This window comes from Aspergillus lucknowensis (genome assembly GCF_044049455.1).
Source record: "Aspergillus lucknowensis strain CBS 449.75 chromosome Unknown BJX67scaffold_72, whole genome shotgun sequence".
NCBI classification, from domain to species: Eukaryota; Fungi; Ascomycota; class Eurotiomycetes; order Eurotiales; family Aspergillaceae; genus Aspergillus; species Aspergillus lucknowensis.
The window spans coordinates 97415-117515 of NW_027263616.1; the positions used below are offsets into that span (position 1 = coordinate 97415).

The 20101-nt window shown below is 52.4% G+C and overlaps 5 protein-coding genes across 5 annotated transcripts; 3 read left to right on the forward strand and 2 right to left on the reverse strand.

Annotated features, from left to right (window-relative positions):
- Positions 1-445: 445 nt before the first annotated feature.
- BJX67DRAFT_375484 (uncharacterized protein) lies at positions 446-5126 on the reverse strand (the record flags this gene model as incomplete). Its single annotated transcript, XM_071031701.1, has 5 exons — positions 446-487; positions 543-2784; positions 2859-3424; positions 3646-4809; positions 4857-5126. 5 exons carry the CDS (start codon positions 5124-5126, stop codon positions 446-448), a joined length of 4284 nt encoding a protein of 1427 aa, XP_070881145.1.
- A 905-nt stretch (positions 5127-6031) lies between these two features.
- BJX67DRAFT_366947 (uncharacterized protein) lies at positions 6032-9643 on the forward strand. Its single transcript, XM_071030459.1, has 2 exons — positions 6032-6713; positions 6774-9643. Exons 1-2 carry the CDS (start codon positions 6372-6374, stop codon positions 9420-9422), a joined length of 2991 nt encoding a protein of 996 aa, XP_070881146.1. The 5' UTR covers positions 6032-6371; the 3' UTR covers positions 9423-9643.
- A 114-nt stretch (positions 9644-9757) lies between these two features.
- On the forward strand, positions 9758-11141 carry BJX67DRAFT_366950 (Bax inhibitor-1 family protein). Its single transcript, XM_071030460.1, has 3 exons — positions 9758-10047; positions 10119-10189; positions 10255-11141. The coding sequence occupies exons 1-3, from the start codon at positions 9898-9900 to the stop codon at positions 10847-10849; spliced, it is 816 nt and encodes a 271-aa protein (XP_070881147.1). The 5' UTR covers positions 9758-9897; the 3' UTR covers positions 10850-11141.
- Positions 11142-12145: 1004 nt separating this feature from the next.
- BJX67DRAFT_385901 (transmembrane amino acid transporter protein-domain-containing protein) lies at positions 12146-15369 on the forward strand (the record flags this gene model as incomplete). The annotated part of the gene is made up of 6 exons (XM_071033962.1): positions 12146-12197; positions 12250-12491; positions 12546-13203; positions 13900-14254; positions 14307-14535; positions 14584-15369. The coding sequence occupies 6 exons, from the start codon at positions 12146-12148 to the stop codon at positions 15367-15369; spliced, it is 2322 nt and encodes a 773-aa protein (XP_070881148.1).
- Positions 15370-17638: 2269 nt separating this feature from the next.
- Positions 17639-19693, reverse strand: BJX67DRAFT_312729 (SPX-domain-containing protein). Its single transcript, XM_071027170.1, has 3 exons — positions 19556-19693; positions 19425-19479; positions 17639-19342 (listed from the first exon to the last, which is right to left on the reverse strand). Exons 1-3 carry the CDS (start codon positions 19567-19569, stop codon positions 17726-17728), a joined length of 1686 nt encoding a protein of 561 aa, XP_070881149.1. The 5' UTR covers positions 19570-19693; the 3' UTR covers positions 17639-17725.
- Positions 19694-20101: the final 408 nt, after the last annotated feature.

The window sequence follows — 20101 nt, forward strand, 5'->3', positions numbered from 1 at the left end:
TTTTTTTTTTTCTTTTTGAACCGACTAAACTCATCTTATTCATTCCAGCTCAACCTCTATCTGGCTGCATGTTTGTTCGAATAGACTACTACTCCCACTACTCCCGATGTCTTATTCTCTCTTCTAGGTTCTTCAGTTGTCTGCAACAAATACGTACAATACCTATCTACTTGCATACAACTCTAATGGATATCGGAAAGCACTCAAGATAGCGAATGCACATCCGTGGTCTTCAATACTCTTCAATACTGCACCTCCCTTATAGCTCGCGCTGGCCCCGTTGCGGAGGTCCTACCAACAGGAATGCAATAATGGAAATAGAGCGAGATATCAAAAAGAATATTTTTATCATACTCATATGTATAAAAACATTTAGAATATCCGATTGAATTAGATCGACATGATGCGTACCATACTAGTCTATCTTTGATTCTTCTCGCTTTCTCTACCGTGTCTTCCAGAGCGTGTCGACTTTCTTCTTGCGAGCCTAGGAACCATGTTACTAAAAACAATACAGATGATGATAAACCGGGGAGACGTACCATGGGAGCCAGGATCGAGACACCGATCGCCAGTGCAACGATTGTTAGAAGCAGCTGTAGCTTTGAGAACCCTTTGCCCAAAATATCGAACGCTTGGCTGGGGGTTGCTCGTGTGGCGAAGATATCGTTCCCAAAGGCGAATATGAGACTTGTACTTTCGAGGAGGGTGGGTTCGGAAAGAATGGACTTGACGCCTGCGACTTGTCGCGCGTGGGTGAGGTACCATCTTCCATCAAAGTCGAGGAATGGTACGTACTTGGTCAGACCCTCTTCCGCTTCGGTGGAGGTAGGGTCTCGACCGATAGGGCGACGGGGATCGAGGGCCGGACGGGGGATGCCGACGATGGCGTTGGATTCGGGGAGGGTTGCGAGGAGTTGGCGGGTGGTGATACCCTGGCGGGTTTGGGTGACGGCCATGTGGGAGATAGGTTCTGAGATGATGAAGGATTGGGAGATGACATGCGGGAGGGGTAGGTCGATGAGGGTGGAGTAGTTGGATGCAGAGCCCAACGGGCCACGGTCATTGGGGGTGGGAGATTCGTACATCTCCGAGAGGACGAGTTGGTAGCCCCTTGAGTCAGAGTCGTCGGAACCCTCGGCGTAGAAGGAGTAGGCGAACCAGTTCTCTGACATAGTGGAGGCGATTGGTTGTGCAGTGTCGACTCCCTTGTGCGTGCTTGTGTGGAGAATTCGCCCTGTGACTGCGTCTAGGAGGTAGAACGTAGCCGAATTCCCGCCCACGGCTGTGACGAGGGCCGCATTCGGGGTGAGATACTTGTACAATACCGAGCGGTTGCCCAGAACTTTGCCTATCGATGCGACAGGGTCATGAGAGGGCCGCGCAGTGGCCCGGATGATCTTTTCGCCTGGTGCAGGCAGGAACTCCCAAACTGGTGACTGTGAGTCTTCTGTGCTCCAACCAATGACCCTTCCGTCAGCGCCCTGAGTCACGAAGAACCCGGGGCGGTTGAAGGACACTAAGGGCTCCCCGTCCTCATTGATCCCGATAGTGCTGGTAGATGTGCCGTCGTTGACAACTGCAAGAGAGCGAATCTTTCCTGTGGCTTGGCGGCGTTGAGTAACATCGCCGGTGGTGATGTTCAATGTCACAGAGCTGCCGTCATCGGCGTACACCGTCGCCAACCCAGGCTGAGTCAAGATGGCCTTGACAATCCAAGAGTCTGCCTCTACCGCCTTGACACTCCAAGATACACTGCCGCGATTCCCACTATCAAGGGCATACACACGGCCATTCTGTGTAGCGATAATGATGGGCCGAGAGATACCGAAGCCATCCAGATTAGAGACTTCATCTGCCAGTAAGCTAGTAAAGACGCGTTTAGGTAGTTCCTTTAACCACTCCGGGAGATGTTCAAGGTCCTTAAGGTGCCGCTTCACGCGATGTATGTATGCTTTGTAGAGGCTTTCGTGACCTTCGACCTCCAGCTGGTGGGCTAGGTCCTTCTGGCCATCCACATCCGCCCAGCTAGCGGCTAAAGCACCAGATAGCGCTTCAGGTCTTGTCCAACCAATCGCACCATTCTGAATTAGTTGCCAATCGCCGGATTCCAATACAAGAGCAGAACGGGCAGCCACAGAGTCTCCTTTCGCGGCCACCTCTGAGACTGCATGCACAGCACGATCCAAGGGAGGGTGCTGAGGCCACCTTCCAAGAACACTGTGAGAGGCAGACGATACGACAGTAGTCTCACAGTCGGTGACCCGGGTGAAGTAGACATTCGCGTCCTTAGTGCCAGTAGTAAAAACAGACCATCCCTGCAGATACGGGAGGCTGTAAGCCTTTGATACAGTTGCAGACTTGAGGTCAACATGATACACCTCAGCCCCTGACCCGGACGGCGTCTCGTACTGGACCAGGAAGTGTGACAAGGCATTGAGGGTCTTAGGAGCGTGGACCTCGATGGACGTGATGTCCTCACCACTAGTGTTCTCGATATTGAGCGTGGTCACCTGCTTAGTCCCAATAACATTGACCTTCAGCGTTTTGTACGATTTGTCCGCCCAGGCAATTATTGGAAAGGCAGTGTTGGCGCCCACAAAAAGGATAGAGTCTGGGCTTGAAACATCGCTTTCGGAATTGAGGACCTGCTGATGGGTTTGTCGGCCGGTCAGCGGATCCAACGAGGTGACTCGGATCTTGTAGCCCCCCAACAACGCCGATTGCAGAGAGATATAGAAGACGTCGGTCGAGGAGGAGGACACCTGGAACGGAATGTCACCACTAATCAACAAAATCATTAGCTCAGTTGCTGCCGTGTGGCGTGAGAAATAGGCAGTGTGGAATCGGAATCTAACCTCTCATCATGGCGCTCCCATTTAATCTCTCCAGTCGTTCCGTCAAGTCTCTTGACCGAACCAGCCCGTCCCCCCGAAAGTGCAATTGCGTCCCTGGTCGACTGAGCGGCGCCGGCATCTTCCAGCTCCAGAAGCTCAACGTCAACGATAGGCATATTCGGTGACCAGTTCTCCCATATTAATTTTCCATCCAAGGCGCTCCAGGCGAAAACGTAGTCCCCCAGCGCGCTAATCACCGTACTTGATCCATCCGAGGCGCGTAGTAAACCTTCAGCATCCTGGCCGGGCGTGACAGCGGAACGAGTGAGGTTCTGCCTCCACAATAGCGATCCATCTTTTGGATTTACCGCACCAAGAAGCGACTTCTCGGAAAGTGTGTAGAGGAGAGCAGCGTTCGAGGACGCGGATGGTCGGTGGAAGAAAGTGGATTTCGACGAAGGGACACCTAGCAACGCATGGTGGAAATCGACATGGCCGACTTCGTCAGGGTAGATGGCGAGTGTTGAAGGGAGAGAAGAAGCAACCAAAAGAAGCGCCGCCTGTAGCCGCATGATTATAAGCTCTGCCTACCTAGGAGCGGTCATTGAGGGGGGGTGGGTGGTAGGTGGAAGAAGCACGTCAGGGAAAGCGTGGGCAATCTTTTGTTCTTCCCCGACGCCGCCTCCGAGCTCGACGCCTGCAGAGCTCTTCTCCCGTCTTCTTGCTTCTCTTTCGGTACCGACGAGTCCTCTATTCAATTTGAAATTTTCTAATCGAGAACTAAGAAGACTAACAAGAGCTACTGCACCCGCCCGAAGCACGCCGTGTTCGCTCTCTCAACCGCCCGCCTCTCACCGTCGGTCATATCATCAGTGACCTCCCATGGCTGTTCGCCCAGTCCCATTGCACGCTGCCCCTCTTGGTTGAGGGAGTTCCAGTCCAAAGCACCCTTGAATCCGATCTCACCTGGACCGCCAGCTCCAGGAAAATCCCACGGCGGGGAATAATCCAGTGCTGCTCTCCGCTGCTTCAGAAGATATTCAACATTCATATCGCACAGCGGCGTGGCGGGTATATAGAGGACGCTGGAGTCACCTTTGCCCTTGTGCTCCTTATCCACTGAGTGCAGCGAGTCACAGTGCCATGCAACATAGTCGCCAGGTTCCACTTCCGGAACAGACACCATAGTCGTCTCCAGTTCGAGATGTGGATGGGTGACGGGGTTATATTCCTGGCAGGCCCCTGGAACAGATCCGGGGAATGTAGCATCCAGCGCTGGCTGCAGTGTCTGAGCATCGAAGAAGGGCCTCAGGATAGTGTACGCTGTGCTGTGCACCAGCATGGGGCAAACATGCAGTGATCCTTCGCCTGGAGCGGTCTTGGACATGGAAAGCCACCCTTGGAAGAACCTTAACATGGAGCAGGCTCCGGCACCGTTATATAGGTCCATCTTTGCAGTGACTCGATGCTTCGCATCCCACGGATCGTACTCTTCCCACTTCCCTTCTAGGATTTTGGCGTACACGCGCGAATATTCCGGGTCTTCCCACCGCTCCAGTGAGCCCCCATCGATGTGAGGGCCTAGCGTGAACTTGGCATCACCGGGCTGTCGAATTCGCAGGCGGTCCGCGTATGAGAGAGGATTTCGTGTTGAAATGCGCGTGTTAGGATCCGATGAGTGCCACACGCGCTGAAGAAAGCGCTGTGCTCCCAGTACGTTGGAATGGGCCCGCGCGTTCGCCTGTGAAGGAGTCCAGTACAACTCAAACACTGCCGGCGAATTAGGAGGGAAGGCTTTGACTCTCTCCCGGTTTGCAGCGACGTAATCTTCTATCCTTTCCTTGTATTCGCGGGCCTCTTTCCGCGGCAAGACATTTCTAATCACCACGGATCCCCGGCAGCGGATTTCTGCCAGAATCTCCGGAGCTACGTTGCTAGAGATAACATCAGCGTATTCCACTGAAGGAATAATCTGGCCCAGTCAGCATCGGGTCATCCAACGAGCAGAGCGGAACTCACATCGCTCCCTTTAGATTTGATTCGATGCACTTCCTCTTCCAAGCTTGGAAGCAATCTCTCCCAACTCTTCTTCAACGCTCCTTCATTTTCCCGAAACAATTTCTCCTTCAACCCCTTAAATCGAGGCGGCAACGGCTCCGGTTCATAGTCTGGCCGCAAACTAGGGAAAACACTCGAAATGTCGCCTGCGGCCTTGGTGAGTTGAGCTGCTGAAGCGGACGTAGAAGCCGCCCGGACAGGCGATCTCGCTAGAATCTTTGATAATGACATCGAGCAGGATTTGGACTCCTTCTAGTCTCAAACTTCTTTTTGTCCTTTGACTGTACGGCTTTACGATTTTATACCTTGGGGGTATGCGGAGTTAATGTCGGTATGTCGAATCCGGAAGGCGGGCCGATTACTGAATACGGGATGCCGCCCGGCCACAGCGCGGGACAGCCCACCGGAAATCAAGAATATGACGTCGTAAAATCGCATCGGAAGATCTGAGAGATTCTGCTTGGACCGATCGCATGAGGAATTCATTCGTAGTAATACAAGTTCATAAATCCGCCCACCAGACGTCCGGACATCCCCAGGTGTGGTGGGATTCGAAGTAGAGTGTAAACCCAACCCCAAGAAATCGACACAAGCAACTTAGAAATCCATCTTCATAACCCATAAATCTTTAGTATCCAATATTCCTCGATCAACATCCTCCTCCTCCTCCTCCTCCACCACCTCCATCACCACCACCACCACCACCCCCACCACCCCCATCACAGCCCCCACCGCCGCCATCGCCGCCGCTGGTAAAGAACCATCCCCCAGAGCTCCCTCCGTCGCGGTTTCCTCGGCGCTTCTTCTTCGCAGGTTTCTGGGAGTATCCAACGCCGTAGCCGTTGTTGTATTGAGGGTGGTAGCGCATTTGTGGCGCCGCGTAGGAGGAGTTGTATCTGTTTCTCTTGGAGTCGCGAAAACACATTGCTTCTGGGGTGTTTGGAACTGAAGTATATCTGTAGAGGGATGTGGTTTCGATGCGTAAAGTAGAGAAGAGGCAGGCTTCGTAGTAGAGATGTTCTTCAGAGAGGACAAATATTTGTTTCTCGTGTTTGTTTAATCGTTGGTGATCTTTTCCATTAGTCTAAGAGCAATCAAGCGATGAATCAAGCGCTATATATACGCAAATATCATCATTCACTACAACAGGCAAGCTTTCTAAATTAAGAAAAACTGTGGCTAAGCAATTCACACCTCGCAAGCAAAGATAATTCACTTTCCTCCGATTGGTAAGATGGTTCCCATATGCGATCAGCCCAGGGGTCAGCCCTGCGTCATTCGTGTCCTGTCGGGTCGTGGCTATGCCGCGACAGGGTTTGATATCCATACGATCTCGCGTGACTCTCAACGGTGCCCCATCACGGTCAGACAATGATGGTTGCATCAAAACATCGATTTTAGGGTTTCGTGGCGGCTTCCGCCGAGCCCTGCCGATGTCGACCATGATGTAGCGCCGTTGTCAGTCTTGACCTTTTCATGTCGGTGACGATCACCGTTTCCTGGAAGGATCTGCATCGGAATAAAATCTCCGAAAATAGCAAAATTGGCTGCCAAGCACATCGGAAGAGGCGCCCACGGGCGCCAAGGCACGCGATGGGGCACGCGATGGGGCACGACAAGCGAGCCCTGGAGCACTCGGACGAGAGACGAGAAGACAAGATTTGGCCGAAGTCAATCGAGTCCCTTTCCGTGTCCCTTTCCCTGATCTTTAACCTTTGTCCACCACGCGCAATAATGAACCCTTATAACCCGGCGAAGTATGTTCTCCGTGCTCCACCGCCGGTTCCGCCGCGGCCGGGAACGGGGCCTGAATCTGGGGTATGAGGGCAGATTATTGATTTTAGTTTTTGGGAGGGGTATCGGCTGACCTGCTCTGAGAATGAGATTCCTGCGCCGGCTCTGCCACCTCGTCCCCCGTCTATGGCTCCTCTGGCTTTTCCTCCGCCGCCACCCCGACCTGCCCAGCAGCAGATTCCACCATCACCACCTCGCCAAGAGTACAATCCAGCTACATACCACGACACAGCTGGCCAGGCTTTGCCTCCTCCTGCTCCATTTCCGCAACAACAAAGCGTCCCGCCTTCACCCAGCCGCAATCAAGCGCCATCATACCATGTACCCGCAACCCCTGCAACCGCTCCGACACGTAATCCGCTGACCGCAAGTTACGGAGTCTCTACCGATGGACGAGCACATAGTGGTGACCAGCAACCTTTACAGTTCACGCCATACCAGTTGCCAGCAACAGCTACATATCCCCCGCCACCAGATCCGCAGGCTAGAAGCCATGCGCCACCTCCTGCTGGAGCATTCTCTGCAAGGCCCGTCCCGACACAACATACCCAACCGCCCCCATTGTATTATCCACCAGCACCCGAATACCCTCTGCCGCCTAATGCACAGGTCAAGAACTACGGGGCGCCTTCCATTGGCACGGATCATGCACCTCATGTTACGGATGAATCCACACACTTGCAGTCAAATTCTCCGCTGTCGATACAAGAAACTTCTCAGCCTTCCAAAACACGAGTCCAGGGTCAGGACGCGCCTAGAGTCGGGGAAAGGTATCGGAACGAAGTTCCCCAACAACCCTCCCCGCAACCTCCATTATCTCCAACGGCAGGACCTGAACCAGCTAAGGTCTACCATGGCCGATTAAATGAACAGCAACCACAGCCGCCATCGTCCTCCTACCCTACGCAGGGCTTGCCCTCAAGCATAGAAAGCCTCACCGAGTCCATGTCCCATACCCACATAGGCCAAGGAGCAAACCCCCCAACGGTGCATACCCAAATGCGGCCCAAGACACCCCCTCGGCCGCACATTCAATATGACCCACCCGCAAAATTCACTCTCCGGGGATGTCCATCAACCATGTATATCCTGATGGGCGAGTCGCAGTGGTACTGCCACCCTCAAGTACCTGATTTGCGGGTCTGCACCTACTGCTACGAGAAACACATTCAACCTGCTGGTTTCAAGAGACACTTTGAGCATGTAACAGTGCCTGCCGGGTCCAAACCACAGTGCCTCTTCAGCTGCCCGCGGATTGAAGAGGATATCTGGCCTCGTATCATTCAGTTGGGAAGTAGTCTACGGGAGTTGCTGCAGTTCTTCGCGCACCGACTGCCGTTACGCAACTGTCCACGACAGCGTGGGGTGCTGGCATCAGAGAATATCAAGTGGTATCAACCAAAGGATAATCGCAGGTTCCCGGACTTTGTTGCTTGTCAAGCGTGTTACGAGGATGTACTGCTTGCTGGCCCGCTTCGCAACGAGTTTATGCCCTCTCCAGATCCGCAGCCAAAGGAGGCTGTCTTTGTCTGCGACGTCCATAATCCTTTCATCCGGAGATTAGCTACCAAGACCAACAGCATGGACACATTCATCACAGAGTCAGCACAGCACCTGCACCTCCCAGAGTGCCAGAATAACGGCCAGATGGTAGGTGGCCATTCCAAGAAATGGTACCAGCTTCGAAACTCGAGCTCGATTACCGTTTGCCAGCGCTGTTACCGAGAATTTGCAGTACGTACCGAATTTGAACACCAATTTTATCCCGTATCCCGCCCAAGCACCCAGCATAGATGCATGCTCGGTATGTGGCAGACCCGCAGCGTCTGGGGTGAAGCCCTAGCCCGCCATGACTTTAGATTGTGGGAGCGGACAGCCCTCGAGGCCGCCAGGACTCCGCCTTGCACATTAGAGATCCCCACCGGCGCACCTGTCTACCAAATCCATGGCGTCGAAAACTTCGACGTATGCCACGGCTGTTATATCGGTTGCATGAAACCCCACGGTCTAGACAGGTTCTTCCACCAACTCCCGACGCGATTTAACAGAGGACGCGTCTGTGATCTCAACTCCTCTGCTCCGCGCTTCACTTCATTCGCCCACAAGCTCGACGAGGCCATGATCACAGCAACATTCGCAACATTCACCACCTTCGCGGCTCGCCTCTGCCCACTAGACATGTGCCCAAAGCTAAACCTAACCACCGGCCGTCAATGGTACGGTACGGAGACCTGTCGGATCTGCCCAGCATGCTACGAAGAAGTCGTCCGTGACAGCTTCCTCTCGGCTTACCTTCCGCCTACACCGGTGACCCTCCCGGGTGAAACAGACTGCGACCTCTACTCCCCACGCATGCGAAGCAAATTCGACCACGCCTGCGCAACACAAAACCCCGCCTTCTTTTTCGACTTCGCTGTGTACCGCAAGGGAATTTATAACCAAACCGTCCCGGAGATGCGACAGCTCGTCGCAATGGCGGAACATAATCTATCTATGCAGCAGATGTACAATACTGCTTCGACGGCGTATAATAATATGGATGGGATTAGCTCCGTCGGGATGTATTATCCTAGGTGGAGATATACGGGGGCGGGGGTTGCGGGGACTTTTTGGACACACTGGGGAGTTGAAGGGGCGCAAATGGGGCAAACGGCGCTGGGGTATATGCGGAACATTCAGGGTGATACTGCGAGGGTTAAGTATTTACAGGGGATCTGGGATGCTGTTGAGTAAGGTAATTAGGTAGTCGTTTTGGGATGGCCCATTTCAGACGCTGTAGGTATACTCGACCCTACCCTCTGGTCGGAATGTCATGATCTTGTTCTCATCCACAGGGGGGAGATATTCTTTGAATCTTACAATCTTTACACAGCTTAGGCAAACGAGAGGTCTAGGAAGCTACAACAGGAGATAAAGGGATCAGACGATTTTCCATTAGTAGATCTCACCTGGACCAGGAAGAGTGACCAGGTCCGAAGTGCTGACCAAACGAGGTATGTTGCGCAGAAACCTGGGAAGACGTGGTTGGCTTGGGGAAGTGGGCCCACAAGCGGCGGAGGCTTGGCAAATTCGTGTCACGTGATACCGGCGTCACATGGTGTCATTGTTTGAACATCGCCTTCCAGCTTCGTGATCTCACCATCACCCTTCAAGTGTCGACAAACGGATCAAGTTCTGGTTGCATTTAATACCTTTGTGGTCGAACAAAATGGCAGCAAATGCCAGATATGAGCCAGCCCCTCAGCGGGACTCGTTTGAGGATTCGCATTACACCCAAGCCCCGCCGTCCTACCAGGCTACCGCGCAAGAGCCCCAACAGCCTCGCAGCGAAGACGACAACGTTCCCGATGATTTCAAGGTGAGCTCTTTATTGCGCTGTGACTGTTTGGCTTTGTATTTAGCGTTTGGAAACTCGCTGACTTGCTGTAGTTCGGGGGTACTGTTGCGGAGGCGACTCTGCCTATCCGGATGCAGTTCATCCGCAAGGTTTATGCTATCTTGTGAGTCTCAACCGCGCGCGCAACGCTCTAGAGGATTGTTGCTAATAGGTTTCGGTTTGCGACAGAACGGTTCAGCTTCTCCTCACCACAGTGATGAGCACAATCTCCTTCTTCAGCGAAAGCTACCGCTCTTGGATCCAGAGCAATTTCTGGCTCATGATGGTATCCGTTTTTGGAGCTCTCGGATTCCTCCTTGTGACATACTGGAAGCGCAAGAGCTATCCCGCAAACCTGCTATTCCTCTCTGGATTCACCATCCTTGAAGCCTATTCCATTAGCGTCGTTACATCATACTATGAATCCCGGATCGTCGTGCAAGCCCTCATCTTGACTCTTGGCTTGTTCGTGGGTCTCACCCTGTTCGCATGCCAGACAAAGTACGACTTCACCAGCTGGGTGCCGTATCTCGGTGGCGCGCTCTTGTTCCTGATCCTCTTTGGATTCGTGGGCGTCTTCGTTCCTTTTGGCGGCACCGCCGATCTCATCTACGGTGGCTTGGCCGCTTTCATTTTCTCTGGGTACATTCTCGTCGATACGCAGCTTATAATGCGCCACTACCACGTTGAGGAGGAGATTGCAGCTTCGATCTCGCTCTATCTCGACGTTCTCAACCTGTTCTTGGCCATCCTGCGGATCCTCAACAACCAGAACCACAACTAGGGTGTTCCAAGGAGAAATGCTGGTATTGGGTATTTGGAAACAAGTTTCAGGGGTGTGGCCTGGTACCGGCTTCGATAGCCATACTGAAACCTATTCCCTATCTATTTCTTATGCCGTACTATACCTATTACTACGTCAGTATTTCGTTCTTGCTTCTGGCTTCTGTATATTCTTCGCATCGTTCTCATGAACAAGCCATCATCCAACTACTTATCTTTCTGCACTGTGACAGTCAGCAGTGGCTTCCAAGAACCATGTATTCTCTCTGAACAATAACACATCTCTTAACGAATACTATCCACGTAATTTCTCTTTCGAGGATCATAACATCGAGCCGGAGGCGCCGCCACGACCAATTTCTCCGAGGGAGAGGCTCCAGCTTGATGGCCTGTCTGGGACGGGACTCGTACATCCAATAATACCACCCGGCTGCTCTCACGCTTGAAAGCCTTGAAAATATCTGCATAGATGCCTGCTCTTTTGTGATTTCACTGTGCCTCATACAACATTGGAGAATCTTCTGAGCATGGGGGAAACAGCACGACGCTCTTTCTGAAAAAGCCTACGACATTATTACTGGCAGCCACGTATCCAGTAGAGTGCAAGGTTCTCCTTATGACTGGTGTCCTCCGCATCGAGAGAGCAAACATGTTAGCAGTTCATCAGGCAAGACAGCAATGACGATACCAGAAGTTGTCGGCACGAAGAACACCGAGGGTGCCCGCGAAGACATCCGAAGATCTTTCCTTTTCCCACGCATTGTAGGATGAAAATGGAAATTTATGCGAATCTCCAGCCAGCTCTTAGTGGAGTTGGATCAGACTGGGTCCAGTCCCATAGTTTGATCCTCATTCGGGGTTTAAAGTGATATACTTGATTCCCCAAGTTGCTCTTGAAGGCCGACTTTGACGGATGGAAGAAGGGTGTGTTTGAATCTAGATTGGTATCTTTGTATATCTGATCTCTATCTGAATTGCCGTTCAGGAAGCAAAGACGAAGAATGATCTCGGAGAACCTCGGCCATTGGTACCTTGGGATCGGCTGAGATCCGAGACCCATCAGGCATCCCGCCCTCGACCCCTCGATATCCCCCGCGGAGCGCCCGAAGCACTGCCTCTGTTCTCTTGGTTACGGGTTTCGTGGTTCTCTGACCCATAAGGAGATTCTAGCCTCTGTGGACGCGTATAAAGTGAGGCAAGACCGCGGTCAACTCTCTAGAGAGACTGCATCGGGTGCCCAAGCGCTGCTTGAAGAACATATATTAGACACATATTAGGCTCTGAGTCTCATCCAAACATGGCTTTCTCCGTGCAAGGCAAGACAGCGATCGTGACCGGAGCTGGCTCAGGTCGGTTATCTGATCAATCCAAGGGTACACTACGTGCTAACCTACAATGTAGGCATCAACTTGAGCTTTGCGAAACAACTTCTTGAGAATGGATGTAACGTTCTCATTGCGGACCTGGCTCTTCGTCCTGAGGCCCAGGCCGTAGTTGATCTATACTCGAGCAAAAGCCCACGGGCTATTTTCCAAAAAACAGATGTCACTGTGTGGAAGCAGCTCGAGGAGATGTTCGCGGTGGCGGAGAAAGAGTTCGTCGAAGTCGACATCGTTTGTCCTGGCGCTGGTGTCTACGAACCGGTACTTCTCCCTACATTATACCTCTACTCGGGTCCCACTTACATTGTGTAACAGCACTGGAGCAACTTCTGGCGCCCACCTGGAAGCCCTGATAGTCGAGACCCCCCAGACGGGGACCGCTACGCCCTCGTAGATATTAACCTCACACACCCCATCCGCACGACGCAACTTGCCATCTCCCATTTCCTCCGACACGGAGACAACACCCGCCGCAAGGCCATTGTCCATATCTCCAGTATCGCAGGCCAAGGCGCCGCCCTAGCGGCGCCAATCTATGTCGCCACGAAGCACGCGATCAACGGTCTCGTCCGCTCGCTAGCCCAGCTGGATAGCAAATGCGGGATTCGGGTTACAGCCGTCGCACCGGGAGTTATCAAGACTCCGCTGTGGACGGATCACCCGGAGAAGCTGAAGATGGTGGACGATAGCAAGGATGTGTGGGTGACGCCGGATGAGGTCGCGACGGTGATGTTGGCGCTCGTGCAGCAGGATAAGGTGAGCGACGTTATTGGGGACAAGGAGGGGAAGGAGGGGACGGTGTATCCGGTTAGTGGAGGGACTGTGTTAGAGGTATCGAAGACGGTGCGGTCTGTGAGTATGTTTAATGATCCTGGACCTGTTGGGAGGCCGGGGAACACGGTGTCGACGATGCAGTCCGTGGAAGACGAGGTTTGGGAGTTGCTTGGAGAGAGCGGATGGGGCGAGGCAAAACGTAAGGAGGGATCACGAATGTAAAAAAGCTGAGATGGATACCTTGAAACTCTGACGACGAAGCGACGATACAATTCGAGGCACCATTAAGATTGAGTTGTTGTCACTTCCAAGGTTCGTGTCCCGAACGGTGACTAATTAGTGGCCCATTTGGCTGGTGGGCGATGCACTTTTGTCTCAGCCCCCAAGACGATTTATCTCGTTGCCTCTTGTCTTTCTTCCTTCGAATCGTCCACATTCGCTCTTCTTGATAATACCACTCATCCACAGTACCTCTGCGAGACTGCGCGAGGGCGCTAGTATGTCGGTCGCCCTCGGCGATACTTAACTTGAGTTGCTTTATCGCTCGTTGCTTTCATTCTTATCAATTAATTCCCATTTCGGTCGCATTTCCAACTCCGCAGCCACCACTCTTGCCATCAAACGGCAATGGACGACGAGGCTTCGGTCGGGGTCCTCCCCGCTCATAGCATCCGATCTGGTTCCCAAAGGTATTTCATACCGAACAACTGCCTTTTCTCTCCGGTCGTGCTGCGGCTGACAACGTTCGAGGCGCGGAGGCAGAGGCAAGCAAAATCCGGGTTTACATGGACAGGCCAGTTGGATTAGCTGCGTGATAAACCTGGTCAATACAAGTAAGTGTTTCATGGATTTCGTCGAGTACTTGAATTCCTCTGTCTAACTGTAGGGTGGTTAGTCGTCGGTGCCGGTGTCCTCGCTATGCCGCTCGCCATCTCGCACATGGGCATCGTTCTCGGTACATTCGTCATATTATGGTCTGGTACAACGGCTGGGTTTGGACTATACCTTCAATCTCGATGCGCACAGTATCTCGACCGGGGAAGTGCCTCGTTCTTCGCCCTCTCGCAAATCACCTATCCCAATGCTGCCGTCATTTTCGATGCGGCGATTGCGATCAAATGCTTCGGGGTCGGCGTTAGTTATCTAATTATCATTGGAGACTTAATGCCGGGAGTTGTCCGGGGATTCGTTGGTGGAGAGGCAGCTTATGATTTCTTGGTAGACCGTCATTTCTGGATTACGGCGTTCATGTATGGCATATCTCGCATCTTGAAGGCAACGGGCTCTACTGACTCAACTCAGGCTGATTATCATTCCGCTTTCGTACCTACGGCGACTAGACTCGTTGAAATACACTAGCGTTGCGGCCCTGGTTTCGATGGGCTATTTGGTGATTTTGGTTGTCTATCACTTTATCATTGGGGACACAAAGGCTGGTCGCGGGCCGATTCGTGTGATTCACTGGGCTGGGGCTGTTCCGACTCTTAGCAGCTTCCCGGTGATCGTGTTCGCTTTTACATGTCATCAGAATGTACTGTCCCTGATCCTTTGTGAGTTCCAGTTGCTAACTCCGATCCAGATGTTCTCTATCTTGAACGAAATACAAAACAACAGCCACCTTAGGACAACCGGCGTTGTTTTTGCTAGCATTGGAAGCTCCGCTGCGACCTATATCCTCGTTGCAATTACTGGGTATCTTTCGTTTGGAAACAGCGTCGGCGGAAACATCGTGGGCATGTACCCGCCGGGTTTGTGGGCCACCATCGGACGGGCTGCTATTGTTATTCTCGTCATGTTTTCTTACCCCCTCCAATGCCATCCATGCAGAGCGTCAGTCGATGCGGTGCTGCGTTGGAGACCAAGACGCTCTGCGACTAACGAGGGCTCTCCCCATCGACACCCTCTTCTACCCGGAATTCCAAGAAGTTCTCGAACGCAAGAAGCCATGAGCGACCTCCGATTTTCCTTGATCACCACATCGATCCTCATTCTGAGCTATATTGTCGCCATGACTGTGTCCTCCCTTGAGGCTGTCCTCGCGTACGTCGGTAGTACAGGGAGCACCAGTATCAGCTTCATCCTCCCAGGCATATTCTACTACAAAATATCGGCGCCGGATTCTCCAACGCATCAGCGTCTGATGAAAGAAGACGACGAAGCTGAAGACGGATATATCTCGGGGGCTGGCGATGCAGAGGATGGCAGCGCAGCTCGCACTCTCACTGAGAGTGGCATTCTGCGCCGACACGCCCGCTCCTGGCGCCGAGATCTACTCCGGAAACTAAGTCTAGCTCTCGTTGTCTACGGCATCATTGTGATGATCACCTGCCTAATTACGAACTCAGTCTTCCTCGCCTCTCATTAACCTAGATTACGCGTTTGGAATCTCACATCCCGAGGTATCTGTCCTTCTTTACAAGCTTCTTCCTCTATTGTTCTGGTGTTCGTGGTTTCCTGTTTTGGCATTATTCTATACTTGATCTTATAGAGCCTGGTCTCGCGATTCCGCTATACATTGCAAGGGCGTTGGGGTCTTGTTCCGTTATTTTGTGACTACAATCTTGCATGACTGCCACAGCTGAGGTGCGGAGGCCTCGATAGAAATGAGTTGATTGGATTCGTTACTTTTCTCATACCGCCTCACATATTTACTAAGGGGGATGTCTACAGCAGCAGACAGTTATGGGGATGTTGGCCGGCTGTCCATTCCCGAATCAGTGGTGAGCTGTTCTCGCTCAAGTCTCGCACGTAGTGAGAACCTGAGCACCGCAGATAATCGGCCGTAGAGGTATCTATCCATCCTTTAACCTTGTCAGAAGCTCTTAATAGACCACGTGGGAGCTATCTGTACAAGGCACCCAATGACCAGTAACCAGGAGACTCGCCAGCCCTCGGATAATATTCCATTCCGGGCCCCCTGAATGTGTGCAAGTGTAGCGTAGCTGGTGAAGCTTCTGGTGGAGGACGTGGTGCATTCTGGGGTTGGTGCTGTACAGGCTGGGAGGTGGTGGCAGCAAAACCTCGGTCTGGCTCGAGCCTTTGCTAAGGAATTGGGCGTGAAGGTGAGGATGGCTACTCATATCGCTCGAAGTTTCAAGGGCAAAGAGCTCTTTGTAAATTATTGGGCACAGAACTGCTTGTAGGGCTCCGTTTATATCTAACTATAGGTATATATCTATCAGATGCATAAAAACGGTGGTATCGTAAGCCATGCAAGTTCGTTACTCGAGAGCGCAAAACACTGAGCCCACTTCATCGGGTATCATCAGACGGAACCTCCTCCTCAATTGCATCTTCATCCTTATACGGCGGGTTGTCTCCTGAGTCCTCCTCATCGGTTGTGTCAGGTGTTTCCGGTGCCCCGTGTGCCACTGTAGCACCGGACATCTCGTCGGGCCGCCTCTTCCGCTGGAAGTCCTGTGCGTGCGCAGAAGCTAGCATCGTCCCTACGCGGGACAACGCCCTTGGGCGGAGTGAAGCTCCAGGAGTCGACGGTGTCGCTTGTTCGACATCTGCCAAGGGCGGAGTGGGGAGAGAAATTCGTGGGTCCTGGATGTGCGACGGTTCCGCCGGCTGGTCCGCCACACCATCCGGGGTGCTCAATGCATAAGGCAACGGGACATCCCTTGAGGCGCGGAAGAGGATGACGTTCGTGCAGTGTTCGTTTTCGACACGGAATATTGTCCATATGCCCCTCCGGCAGATCTCAGAGAACGACACCACGAAGCTCAATACTGCTGAATGTTGCATGTCATGAGCGAAGATGGCGTAGAATATCCAGTTGAACCGCACGATTATATCGACGACCATAGCCACATAGTATATCCATACTCTTCTGAAGGCCAGGGTTTCCCGTAGCAGTGGATGTCTCGCATATACGTTGCCCAAACTCCAGTCCATTATAAGATCCCAAACCGACGTGTAAACCGCATTCAAGAGGGCAAAAGTGATGAATGGAGCTTGGAATCGCGCTACTTTGTCAATACGGTACATGCTGAGCGTGGCGTAATAGAGTACCCCGAACATGTATTTCCCAAAGTTCAAAAGGTGCGGGAACACATTCTTCGTGTCCACGTATCGTCGGATGCATTGAAAAGCTCTCCATATAGATGGAAGGCAAGTGAAAAAGCCGAGTAGTCGTGAATGGGACGAGTTACACTGTGGGGGTTCAACCCAATGCCCCGCATAGAGACAGAAGAACAGGGCAATGTTCTATCCAGAGTTAGTCTAGTCTTTCCTCATAGATCATGTTAGTCGGGTACGCACCCCAATTGCATATGTCTGGGAACAGTACATATCACCTAGAAAGAAGTCACGAAATTCAACGGGGTATAAGCCTGCCAGCAGGAGACGCCACTAATTTGGTCAGCAAGGATAACAGATAAGAGAAAGGCGGTCGTGCTGACATTGGAATACGCCCACCACTTTCGGCTGCGGTGATATAAGACGCGTGCAGGCAGAAACAATACAATCATTGTCAAGCCTATTAACACGATAGGCCAGTAAACATATGCGTCGTTGACAGACAGGAAATTGAGCCACATAATGAGGCCTAATGTAAACAAGAAAAAGCAAGGGAGCTGCTTCCCAGTCAGCAATAGACAAGTTATGGGAGTTGGAGTTGCATACCTCAGTCAGCTGGCGCCAGTCCAAGGCATGTCGAGTATCATATTCGAAGACGAAAACGTAATTTATCTTGGCCCTGTTCCAGACCATGCAATCTAAACAGAAAAGGAGGAAATGGAAAACAATGAGAAAATATCCCCCGTATAACTGCCCAGGTTAACCGCACCGATCTGGGTATGGATATAATCTGGTCGTAATCTCACCTGAAGCAAGTAGCCTGTGTGCACCCTTATCGTAGGATCCGAATCTTTGAGGTGCTGTCCCGCGTAGATCAGGCTCTGAATGGCAAAGAGGACGCCAGCCATGGACAGGAGACCACAGCGGAAGGTATTCGGTGAGTAATCCCCAGATTTACGTAAAGTATGGCGCAGTTTCGAGGCCGCAATCTTCCGCTTGCCGCCCTCAAAGTAGCGGGCATACAGGTCTTCCGCCGTGGCTAAGAGGCTCTCCGTCACCTCGCTCTGTACAAACCAAGCTTTGTTGACTTTCTCTGAGATGAATCTCATCGATGGACGCGTACCAACGACTTTGTCGTACTTCTTGTTAATTTTGCGGAAGGCAGTTCTGTTGACATAGGCGTAGGACTTTAAAAGCTCCACGCCCCGGTAGAACTCCTGAAGAGCATATTTGAGCTTCCTCTTTGCGGAGCGGTACGGGACTTCAGATCTGGGCAGCGGATCCTCTTCAGGGTGACGCGTGAAATCCCTCCGCCTCGTTATAAAATCGGGATCCTGTGGTTGAGCGCCTCCAGGCGTGGCTAATGCCGCTAGCGCTTCGGAGTTCTTTCCAATTCGACGTCCAGCAAAAGCGACTTTTATGCGGCTGCTGCTAAGGCGGCCGGGTGCTTCAGAAGACCGTTGCTCAATATCCCGGCTTCGGTATCTCCTGACATGACGAACTTCTTGTACGCGCTGGTTCCTCATCGTGTGCAACTGCTCCCTGATTATCCTCAAGCGCTCGGAGGCCTCTCGCTCCTTCATGTGATAGAAGGACTCGATTTTCTCTAGCTCGCCATCGAGGAAAGCGAAGAACTCGTCCTGCTTACGCTCAACTTCCGAACGTTGGTTAAGCTCTGCGAGCTTCTCCGGTGATTCAGCAGTTGATAGAACACGCTTAAGAAGGCGGGAGTTTCTTCGACCGGAGGCCGAGGCCGCGGTTCTCTTCTTTGCCTCCCGGCCTGTAGCAGGCTGATCGGTCGAAGAAGTCTGATGTGAGAAATTTCTAAGCACGGTCCTAGTGCTAGCCTGTCGAGACATCACGGGCGATGGGGTTTTAGGAGTATTTCGATGATCGATATGGCGCGCTGACCAACGACCATCCTCTTGATAATCCAACGCGGGGTCGGGTAGTTCCAGTGATGCGACGTCTGACGTTCCCTCTTGCTGAGGAGGTGATGCGAGGATGCTCCCATAGCTCCCAACTACCGCGGAAAACCGCGACCCTGGCACCCGCAGGGGTTGGCGCTCAAGTCGGTGACCGGGAGTTGATTGCGTAGTAAGGGCAGGACTCTTTGGTATCGCAGGGTTGTTCTCTGTGTCTACCCCCTCAAGTCTTTTCTCTGCTCCACGAAATGATACAGAGCGTTGGGAGCCGGCCGGCGTATCCGAGTTCCCGCCTTGCTCAGGCAGGGGACGCCGAAGGGAGTGATGACTTGGCGTTCTATTCGCTTCGCGGATGGCACGCTTTACTGCCTTGACTTTCTTTTTCCCTGCCTAAGGCGAGGATTGCGAATTAGTACAGAGGACCAGGTCACAAAAGCAAGGTGGTAAGGATCAAAGCTCCGGATGCTCCTACCTTGTAGTCTAAATATTTGGCCCGCCATTCTGGAACCAGCTCATGCTCCAATTCTCTGACAGTCGCCGAGAGATCAGCCAACGTGCGTCCGTGTCGTATGCAGGGAAGAAGATGACCAGGGGTTCACTCACTTGGCGAATTTCATCCTAGGGAGGAGGGCCGCGACTTTGCATGACAGAGAAGTTCCGAAGAAACGAACGAGATGAGGTAGATTTTAAATTGATCTGTGAAGGTGCAATCTCGATCAACGGTCGCGTCGGTGTGAGGGGAAGTTGGCGTGCGGATGCAAATTTCGCGTTATCTTGACAACGTCCAGGTCTGCATTTGCATCTCAACAACAGCTCTCTTTGCTGCCAATGGGGGAAGATGAAGTTCTCGCGATTGCAGCCCGCATTATCCAGCTGAGAACACCAAGAGGAGAGAAAAACAAAAATCTCCCCAAAGGCCCCACCGACCAAGACAAGATTCAGTCTGAATACTTCTCGATGACAAGATCCTGCCGATAGGGCAGCCGACCTTCCCAATGGTCGCGACCTTCTGGGCGTTGACTTGATTTGCTTGGCAAGTCTGGCTGGCAGCCACAGACCCGAGCTTTTCGTCATGATTATTCGCCCTTCCAGGGGCCACCTCCATGAGCCAATAAGATGCCGCGCTCTGCCAGGGGAAGTTGCAAACCA